This window comes from Dermochelys coriacea, chromosome 3, assembly GCF_009764565.3.
Source record: "Dermochelys coriacea isolate rDerCor1 chromosome 3, rDerCor1.pri.v4, whole genome shotgun sequence".
Classification (NCBI taxonomy): domain Eukaryota; kingdom Metazoa; phylum Chordata; order Testudines; family Dermochelyidae; genus Dermochelys; species Dermochelys coriacea.
In genome coordinates this window covers 147726742-147737579 of record NC_050070.1, presented here as the reverse complement: position 1 = coordinate 147737579, position 10838 = coordinate 147726742, and the positions used below count along the sequence as shown (strand labels likewise).

Below are 10838 nucleotides of genomic sequence, written 5' to 3'. Positions count from 1 at the left end.
CTTTGATCAGTACCTTTGCTTCTGCTTATGAATAAATTAATGGATTATATATCATATCTGCCATTTGGTGACTTACCACTTTTAATCTTTCTGCTTGAGATGTAATGAATTTTAGTACATTCCATTTGTTCACATATGGATTATGAAATACATTTCAAAATTCCGTTGTGCTCATAAACAAGTCTTTTTGTAGTCATACTTTAAATACTTTGGAATGTTAAAGGCAAGCTTGGCATTTTACCCAACTTCATTTGAAAGTATATCGTCAAGGCACTGAAACACATCCCAGCACACGTCCCAGGACACAACACGAGCCCCTGGCAGTTCCCTGCACAGGACGCTTGCAGAATCTGGCTCCAACAATCTAGGCACCTGTTTACAGATAAGATTTCACTTTGGGATGTAGAGTCTTGGAAGGCAAATTAGAGCTGAGAGAGCTACAATGAGACATGGAAAGTGTTGTGCAAGGAGTGGCAGCCAGGACACTGCAGCCAGGCAGTTAATGAGGAGGGTGTTAAAATAACTCTTTTCTTCTGCCTGTTCACCAAAAAACAAATTTGCTTTCAAATCACGTATTTTTTGCCTGTATTTCAGCACTTAATATATTTATAAGGCTCCCCTGGCACGCTCTCTCTCTGGAATTAAAAAAGAGGACCTGCTAAATGCTTGGGCAATTCCACTCCCCTGTGTTTTGTGGTACTTGGTATATTACAAAAAGCTCACCAGCGCAGCATATTATTATTATTTATTTTATTTTAAGTCTAAAAAGAGCGAGGCGGGAGCATCCTTATATATTTTATTCAAATGTCAGTGTTCATAGATTTGCTGATAGATGATTTTCAGTAACTGTTTTCTCAGCTTGCAATCTTTGGACAGCTTTATCTAGCAAATCCATAGTGTCCCTAAGAGTGACATTAACTGTAAATGGCTTAGGTTTAATGGTCAACCCATAGGTGAAGTCCATTTTAGAGTCCTCATTTGGGTTAGCAATAAAATTGCACTGGTGTACCAGTATGGAGGTAAAGAGAAAGAGCTGCATCTTGGATAACTCCTCTCCAATGCACCTACGTTTACCCAATGAGAAAATCATCACATTGCTAGTAAGATCTTTGTTAATGAATCCATTCTCATCCAGGAATCTTGTTGGATCAAAATCCTCTGGGTTGGACCATTTTTCTGGGTCATGATTCACTGACCACTGATTGATGAATATGACTGTATCTTTTGGAATGAGGTAGCCCATTATGGAGGTGTCGACTGTGGTGGCATGTGGAATAGTGACTGGCACAAAGCTGCTGAAACGCATGGATTCATAAAGGAAAGCCATAACATAGGGCAAATGAGGTTGATCTTCTGCACAGGGCAAGCGATCTCTGCCAACAATCCTATCCACTTCTTCTTGCATTTTAACCTGCACCTTTGGATATCTGTTGGGAATTAAAATATATTTATTATATATATACACAAGTCATCTATGCAAATATAATCTACATTTTCAAACAACAGACTTCTTTTTCGAAAGAATTGTATTTAAGTAGAGCTGCTCAAACTTTGCCTAACTATAATTTTTCTCAAATGCAGGTGTGTCAAAATAAAGTATTTCATGGCAACATGCTGATTTTGACAAATTTTCAGTGGGGAAAAAGTCAAAATGATTTGTTTCAATTTGTTTAATTTAGACTGCTATATTAAATTTTTATTTCATATTACATTTAATATTTCACATGTGTATTATATATTTTAATGCAGTATAAAAGTTGAAACAAAATTGATTTAAATGACCCTAAATGAATCTTTTTGGAATTTTTGTTTTGTAGAAAATTTTTAAATTTCAGCTTTTCCTTCTAAATCAGAATTACTTCTCCCCTCCCCCCACCCTAAAGTAGGAATTTCTCACAGAATGGAAATTCTGGTTCTTAACCAGCTCTATATGTAACCTCTAAATCTGTTTGAAAGGTATTTGAATTAACACCTATGAGACTACATACAGCACTAATCCATGTGTAATATAGTGTTTTTTAAAACTAAAATATTTATCTGAGAAATTATCATAAGAAGAATGTTCATTAGCACTCAGCTCTTTGCGGATATTTACATATCAAAATACAATGCAGTACCATGAAAAAGTGTATTTAGGATCACTAGCAAAAAATTATTCCAAATTTTTTATATAAACTTGGAGAAGGATTTCCAAGTGAGAGAGATTAATAAAAAAAAAACAAACAAGCAAAAACATCAGGGAGAGGGAGAGAGAGAGAGGAAAAAATAGGCTGATCTCCTTGTTGTGGTTTTTTTAAGCCTTCCCTGTCTAAAAGCAACATAGCTCTATTGTCTTCAAAAAATAATAGATGCAGGAAGTTTTGATTTTTAACTCATCAAATTTGGGCTTTTCATGTTCTTGTGTCTTCCCCTCTCTCAGTATGTCTGCATGAGACAAGGTAGGTGAGGTAATAAAGGGACTAAGAGACTTTTTCCATTGGACCATATGAACTGGAGCCATAAACTCACTGAACATTAAATCCCACCAAATGAGGGTAGATCCATCCTCATCATCATATCCGCTCATTATATTCCACAATGAACATAGCCATTATATGTTTCAGAGTAGCAGCCGTGTTAGTCTGTATTCGCAAAAAGAAAAGGAGTACCCGTGGCACCTTAGAGACTAACAAATTTATTAGAGCATAAGCTTTCGTGAGCTACAGCTCACTTCATCGGATGCATGAAGTGAGCTGTAGCTCACGAAAGCTTATGCTCTAATAAATTTGTTAGTCTCTAAGGTGCCACGGGTACTCCTTTTCTTTTAGCCATTATATGGACAGCATACCCCCATATCTCAATGTCTGTACTTTGACCCGTTAAACTTTTACCCCCAATCGGGGAGATTGCAGATTATGTATTCCTTACACCGCCCGCTCCTAAACTGAATTTCGCACCCCTCGATAATCTGTACCTTATTCCCTGATAACCAGAAACTTCTATGCCTAAACTCTGTACTGTTTTCTTTTTACTTCAACATTATCTTAATACAATTATTAAAGCTTTTATTGGACTAACTTCTGTTGGTGAGGGAGACAAGTTTTAGAGCTACACAGAGCTCTTCCTCAAGTTTGGGAAAGGTATTCAGAGTGTCACAGCTAATACAAGGATCAAACAGATAGAAAAGCATTACTTATGCTAGCTAAACTAAGGAACTATTCGGGGTAAAGTGGCCCATTAACACCTCTGTAGTCATAAGACAAAAAGGTTTCAGAGTAGCAGCCCTCTTAGTCTGTATTCGCAAAAAGGAGTACTTGTGGCACCTTAGAGACTAACAAATTTATTTGAACATAAGCTTTCATGAGCTACAGCTTATGCTCAAATAAATGTATTAGTCTCTAAGGTGCCACAAGTACTCCTTTTCTTAAGATAAAAAGGGGAATTAGTGGGTTACAGATTGTTCTAATAAACCATAAATCCAGTGTCTTTACTAAGACTATGATTTTTAGTGTCTAGCAAAGTTATGAATTTAAGCTCTCAGGCTCATCTTTTTTTGAAAGTGTTGTAAAGGTTTCCTTTGAGGATGAGGACTGAGAGGTCAGATCGCTTTGTGAACTGTATGTTTGCATGGCAAACAAAGTCCAAATGTAAAGTACTCCAGTTAGAATGCCAGACAGCTTATGTAAACATTAGAAATTATCCCCCTACTCTTCAGGTGTTAAATATGTCCGCTTTTTAAGCAGCAGCTAAGTAGATGAGCATAAGGAGAAAAGGTCCACAGAAAGTGCAAATGATTAAGGAAACGCGGGGAGATGAAAAGGAGGTAAACACCACTTTCTTGCTATTTAAATGTCTCTTCCAACCATAAGATTTTTGCTGAGTCCAATCATTTTCAGCGAGGTGAATATTATGGTGCGTTTCTATGCACACGCTGCCCAACGGGTCTACCTGCTCTAATGCTTTGAGGTTGTTTTTTCACTAGTCATGCAACCGTAATAAAGGCACCCACATTATAGGAGCAATAACATAATAGAGGGTTTGTAAACCGGTGCATGAACTCTTTCTCTTGTTTAAGTAGATATCCTGTTCCTACGATCTCTTTGATCTTGACCGGGTAAAATCTGTTACTTTTGAGTTTGTTTTGTTGCCTTTTTGCCAGCCTGTATCTTTATGCAACGTTTACTGGATCGCAGTGGGTTTTTTTTTTAATAGCTTTAGTTTTTGGCAGTTTTCCCAGCGCTTCCGTGTGAGTTAATCAGGAACAACCAAGGTACTTTAGTGCACACAAATACAGGATTGTTAATTTATGTTTACTTTCTACTAGAACCAAAGAGCTAATAACCAGATCAGTTCAGTTTGATGCTTGCACTTACTGGCAAGCTAAGCATTCACCTCTAATAATGGGCCAATTTGTTCATGGAGCATATTTAATACATTAGATTTTGGGTTGCAGGATTCATTCCAACTTGTCTGTCTTATGTCACACAAAATGTTCTGCGCAGCTAGACCTATTAGTTTATAAGCATTGTTTATTTTAGTTGGCTTTTATATATGATCCTTTCCAACAGCTGCATCTAATTGTGTCTGAGGCACTGGAGTAGGGAAAGCAACAGACTTGCTGTGTGATCAGTGACACAACCTCACTGTCACATTTCAGAAGCATGGCGGGGGAGAGAAGAAAACTGATTTATTTTTTTTTAATGAAACTGATGGGGCATATTTTCCCAAAACGCTGAAATTTTGACTGGCAAGGGGCAACTTTATTCTTTAGACTTCAGCGAGCAGCATGTAGCCATACGTGGGTCTTTTAAACTGATAATAAACCCACCCTGCCTAAGACAACAAAAAGCCAGGTTGGCCCGATTTTGATCTCTCCCCCCGCCCCAGAAAGATCAGATTCAGGCTCTGTGTTTGTAAATTATTTTAACCCTTGCTGGCAGCCCTTGCCTTAAACGGGGGAGGTCATTGCCATGTTTCCCTTAGAGGAATTTATTTTTATGAAGTTGTGAGAAGATTCTCACATTCGGCTCCCACAAGACAGCCGCGAGGGGGTTCTGCTGCTGCAAAGAAACAGCTGCAGTCGCTGGCAGCAGTAGTGAAGAGGGTCTAGGATCGTGCACTAAGGGGGACTCTAGGTTCATCCCCGTTTGTGGTAGGTAAGAAGGGAGGGATACCTATTTCTTGTATAGCACTCTTCAAAGTCTTTTTAATGTATTTAGCCTCCCAACACCCCACTGAGGTAGGGAAGCAGCATTATCCCGGTTTTACAGATGGGGAACTGAGGCACAAACGATGTGATTTAGCCAAGATCACTCAGCCGGGTCCATGGCAGAGCCAAGAACTGAACCCAGGTCTCCCCTGCCCTAAGCCACTGGAGCCTCCTTCCCCTCTGGGGGTCTAGTTCCTGGCCTGGAGGGAGCGGAGAAGGGCTCGGATCTTGCACTAGCAGGGATGCTGGGTTCTGGCTGCTTGCTCAGATGAAGGGGTGGGACGTTGGTTAGGGACAGGGAGCAATGGCAGCCCCAGGCCGGGCGGCCACCCCACTCCGCTGGTTCTAGGGTGACCAGTTGTCCCCATCTTAGGGGCTTTATCTTCTACACCCAACTCTACCCCCCCCCCGCCCCGCAAGAAGTGCCCCCGTTTTCACCCCTGCCTTTAAGCCCCCGCCCCTCCGCGCTGGGTGCCTGGGGTGGCTCCCGGAGCTGCCGGCCCCGCTCCGCCCGAGCGCACCCACCGGAGGAGGAAGATGAGGAGCCACTGCAGGGCGGTGGAGAGGGTGTCCTGGCTGGCCCCGAAGATGTCGGTGACGGTGGCGGGCACGTGCTCGAGCGGCAGCCGGGGCTGCTGCCGCTGGAGGCGGATGAAGGCGTCCAGCATGTCGCGGGGGGCGGCGCCGGGGCGCAGGCTGCCGCGGCGCTGCAGGAACTTGCCCCGCACGAAGCTGTAGAAGTCGCGGTTGAGCTGGCGGAAGGCGCGGTAGGCGGCGCGGCCCGGGTTGGGGAAGCGCCGGAGCCAGGGCAGCGCGTCCACCAGGCTGCCGGCGCCCACCGCGCGGCCGAACTGCTCGTTGCGCCCCACCAGGCGCAGGAAGTGGGCGTCGCCGTGGCCGGAGCGGCGGCCGAAGCACAGGGCGCCCATCACGTTGGCCACGGCCACCAGCAGGCCGCGCGCGGGGTCCAGGAAGGCGCCGCCCGCGCTGCCCCGCACCAGCAGCGCCACCAGCGCCCGCGCCTCGCCCAGCAGGTGCTGCTCCAGCAGGCGGCGCGGGGCCGGGCTGCCGCCGGAGAAGGCCCGCACGGTGGCGTGCGCCAGCCGGCGCTGCAGCTTCCACAGCTCGGAGTAGCCGCCGAAGGCCAGGCTGCGGCCCCCGGACACCAGCTGGAAGGAGGGGAAGCGCGGCCGGCCGGCGAAGGCGGCCCCCTGGCGGACGAGCGCCGCGCGGATGGCGCGCTCGCCGTTCAGCACCACCACGGGCCGGCTGCCCAGGCGCAGCTGGAAGACGTCGCCGTAGGTGCGGGCCAGGCGGGCGAAGGTGAGGTGCGGGGCGCTGCCCAGCTGAGCCGCGTTGCCGATCAGGGGCCACGGGAAAGGGCCCGGGGGCTCCAGGCGCCGCCGCCGCCGGAGGAGCTTCGCCAGGTGGATGGCGGCGAGCAGGGAGAGGAGCAGCAGCAGGGCGCTCTGCAGGGGCGGGATGCTGGAGAGCGCCTCTCCCAGCCGCCGGAGGGCCACGCTGCGGGGAGAAGGAGAGATCAGGGCGGGCTCTGAAGGAAGGGTTCATGTGCCCGCCGCTGCCGTGCAGCCCCCGGCTGGACAAAGGGGGCAGGGGGGGCCGCAGATGTGCCGGCTTCGCAGGGGCAGGCCCGTGTACATAGAACCGACGCCAGCGAGCGATGCGTCTCCTGTGGCTGCGGAGCCGGCGATGTGCCTAGAAAGCGCCTAGCGCGGGGCTGGGTGCTGAGCGAAACCCGCCACGGAGCCAGCCCCACGGGCGTTTGAGAGCTGGGGCGGCCGAGAGGGGAAGTTTGCCTCGTGGCCTGCGGGCGCCCGCGGCAGGAGAGGGAGAAAGGGGGAGGCTGCGCTCGCTGTAAGGAGCTGCCGCGAGGAGGAAGCTGCAAGAAGCTCCTTCCTCGCACGGGTCGGGCAGGTGATGCCGGCTGTGGTCACCGCGCGTCTGTGCCGGCTGCAAACTCAATGCGTCTGTCCCCTGGGAATCTGCGCGCAACGCTCCTAATTGCCTTTGGAAGGAAACAGTGAGAGACCCTGTAAATCAGGACACGATTTCCCCCTTCTTGACTTGAATTAGCTGTAGGCATGAACTGGTAACAGTCCGTGTGCACGCATGGGTTGAGGGAGATGGGCACAGCCCCAGTGATCCAGGAACATCATTCAGATGAAGTGAGCTGTAGCTCACGAAAGCTTATGCTCTAATAAATTTGTTAGTCTCTAAGGTGCCACAAGTACTCCTTTTCTTTATTCAGACCCAAAATAACAGTTGCCAGTGTGATGACTAACAGCTCCTAGACAACGATCTAAACGTGCTTCACATTTTGTCTTTTCATCTGAGTGGGGGGGGGGGGAGGGGAGGGGAGAGGGAGAGGCAGGGGTAAGGCAGCTTTTTAAAAAACTCTCTGATACAACTGACCTGTTGGCAAATGCTTCCATCAGAGATCTCTGGGCCGGGCAGCCCGCAGCAGCTGTGACCCGTGCAATTGGGCAGCGCCAGCAAAGCCCTCAGCACGCAGGCGGTGGGAGCCTCCTTCGAAGCCCAGGTTCTTGCCACCCGGAGCTTGGCAGGTCAAGCGCAGGCAAATGCCAGTTGCACCCGATCCCGCATCGTGCCTTGGTCTAACCTCCCGAGCGCTTTAACCCCTCAGAGCTCGCACTTCAGCCGCCTGCCTCCTTCGGACTCAGTGGACATCAGCCAGGTGGGATCCCCGCACGGAGCCCGCGTGCTGGGGCAACCAAAACCTGCTGGAGAAAATGAGGAGCGTGAGCGGCTCACAGGGCCCTTTAGCGTCCCCCTGAGCTGAGCCGGGCAGGGCAGCCTCCTAGCACTGGTTCTCGGGGCTTCAAAGCCACCAGCAGCTGCAGCCTCCAGCCCGCCCTTCCCGAATTGCCTGGCCTGGACAAAGCGCAGCCGCCCGCCTCTTCCCTGCGGGGCCCGGCTCTGAGTCAATTGCCCCGGGCCCCGCCCCGTGTGCGCCGGCTGAGCCGTCGCGGGTTCCTGCCTTCTGGTGAACGTTCAGCAAAGCGGCCGGCTTTGGGGCTGGGGGATCGCGGACCTTCTGGGGCAGGAGGGAAAGTCTCGTCCATCTGGAGGGGGTTTTGAAGCCGCTTTCCCCCTCCCCTGCCTGCCGCCTCCCCGTTGCGTGCGGACTTTGCGCCGCGTGAGCCTGCGGCGGCACCCGCCAGCCATCGCCCGCCCCCCTCCCCTCTTCCCGCTACCTGCCGCCAGTTTGAAGGGGAAATACCGCGCAGCCGGGCAACCGAGGCGAGCTGAGGAGCGGGGCTGATAGCGGCCACCTGCGGAAGGGAGCTCTTCGTTCCCAGGAGTGGGTGATTTCCTCTGCGAGAGGACGGACGGCTCGTTCCCGCTCGGCCTTGCTCCTCATCGGAAAGCTGGGCTGTGTCCCGCTCTGGCGCAGGCTGTGCGGGCTCGGCTGGAGGTAGCCCGCACGTCCCTGCCTTCGATCGCCCGCCTCCAGGGGAGCCGGGGTGGCTGCTCGGGGACGCCCGGGGAGTCTCTGCTGTTGACTGGAATGGGAGCAGGGTAGGGCTCTTGGCAAAGTGAACAGCCCACATGCTTCCTGCGGTTCCGTCTTCGGTCCCAGTAGAGCTTCTGTTTCTTTGTCAAGGGAGTTTTAAGAGCTTGACAAATCCGTGCCACGTAAAGATCAGAGACAACACAACAATCATGATAACACTGGGCTTTTTGGTTAGAGAGGTACAGTGATACCGTCATCAGATCTCTCCGTGTTACTATATTGCAGGGCGAGCGTGTTATGACACGCAGAGATAGGTTGTTTCTAATGATTTTATTAAACCCAGTGAAACCTCTGCTTAGAAAACATTTAACACAGCGGGCATGTCTATCACGTGTTACTATTCAAAAGCAAATGTACAGTTCCCCTGTCCAGGCACAAATAGTGATCTTTTCAGAGGTATATTTTCCAGTTTTCCAATATTATTGGGATGCTTTCCATGGTTTATCTGGGGGATTTTTTCCTTGTAGACACACACAGACAGAGTGAGAGAGTTCAGCACTATCATACATTTAGGATGTATTCCAGTCTTTCTTCATTTAAAATGGATTACAGAAGCCCTCAGAAGTACCCACACAAATGGGTTTCTGCCGTTTTTTTTCTAACTGCTTTTCAAATATTCTTAAACTCTTACACACAAGATTTGCCCCAGGCTAACAGAATAGATTACAAATTATTAGCCTGGCAGCTTTGAGTGGAAAATATCATCTTGCTGGCATTTAAAGTTTCATGAGATGAGAACATGGCATTTTGTCCATCTGAGAAGCTCTTTTTATTTTTATTTTGCTTTACTATTTATTAATGTGTTTTAAAATGCACATTGTGTCCACAGAATTATATCTGGGTTCATATTACAAACATTTAAACAGACTGTTACCAACAATTGGCATTGGTCAAACCCATCTCTCTTTCTACCACCTCCATCAGCTGAGTAGTGACCTAATCCTATTTCCACTGAAGTCAATGCAAACGTTACCATTTATTTCAATGGCAGCAAGAAGGGGTCTGTTAGGAGCTGGGTGAAATCTTGTTATGGGTTGAGTTAAAACCTCATTGAAATTAACAGGTGTGAGGGCACCCTTAAGTTAACATACTGTAAAGATAAACCTCACCTAAGACAAAAGGAATATGTGAACACATCCATGAATTTTTGCTGTTTAATGTTTATGTTCAGTGGCATGGATGTATGCGAGACGGAAGAACACACAGAAACTGAGACAGCTTAGAATCTGACCTGGAAGAAACCTGAGAAGAGATTTTTGGATCAGAGGTGTAAAGAGTGATCTTGGTGCTATGAGCCATAGAAGCAGTTTCCTACTATTTGATTCCTTCTGCATTCAGAGACACAGAAGTTTGTGTGTTCTTTTTAAATAAACAAAACTGCATCAAAGAAATCCTTATCACCAATTTGTACTCCCAACTGGAACATCCTCAGGGCCCCAGATTTTGACTAGCTGCTCGAATCAAAAAGAGGCAACAGGTCCTATATCTCTGTCCTGCCCTCCTCCCCTCCCCCGAATTAAGAAAAGGGCAGTGTGTGTTTTGCATTAATCCCCAGGTCGCCAAACTCCAGTGCTGGTGGACTACAAGAGGGAGAAGATTTCCATTTACCAAGGACGCCTTGTTGTCCGCACCCAGGAACGTAACACTGGGGCAGGGCTGGCTCTAGACACCAGCGAACCAAGCACATGCTTGGGGCGGCATTTCGGCTCCCCCCTTATTTTTTATTTTATTTTATTTTGCTTTGGCGGCATTCACTTGGGGCAGCAAAAAACCTAGAGCTGGCCCTGCACTGGGGACAAAGATCAAGAACATCCTGACCTATCACAACAGGACACTGGAAACAGGCACCCGAGGAAGCTGAATCGTAGGCCACTGAGAGCACCTTTAAATGGCATTTCCTGACTGTCGAGTGCCTCACTTTGCAGCCTTAACATTTTTTTCCTATGGAACCTCCAAATCAGACTGTAAGTATAACTGCTCACCCTGGGTGGTCAGCAGGGATTGAACCAAGGACTTCTCCACTAAAATCATGAGCATTCACTGTTCAGGCTAAAGGACTCAAATCTAAAGTCCATGTATTATTACAAGCCTAAG

General features: G+C 48.4%; 1 protein-coding gene across 1 annotated transcript; it reads right to left on the bottom strand.

Moving 5' to 3' along the window:
- Window positions 1-735: 735 nt before the first annotated feature.
- On the bottom strand, window positions 736-8310 carry LOC119853199 (cytochrome P450 1B1). Its single transcript, XM_043511531.1, has 4 exons — window positions 8108-8310; window positions 7622-7947; window positions 5714-6709; window positions 736-1427 (listed from the first exon to the last, which is right to left on the bottom strand). Exons 2-4 carry the CDS (start codon window positions 7639-7641, stop codon window positions 815-817), a joined length of 1629 nt encoding a protein of 542 aa, XP_043367466.1. The 5' UTR covers window positions 7642-7947; window positions 8108-8310; the 3' UTR covers window positions 736-814.
- Window positions 8311-10838: the final 2528 nt, after the last annotated feature.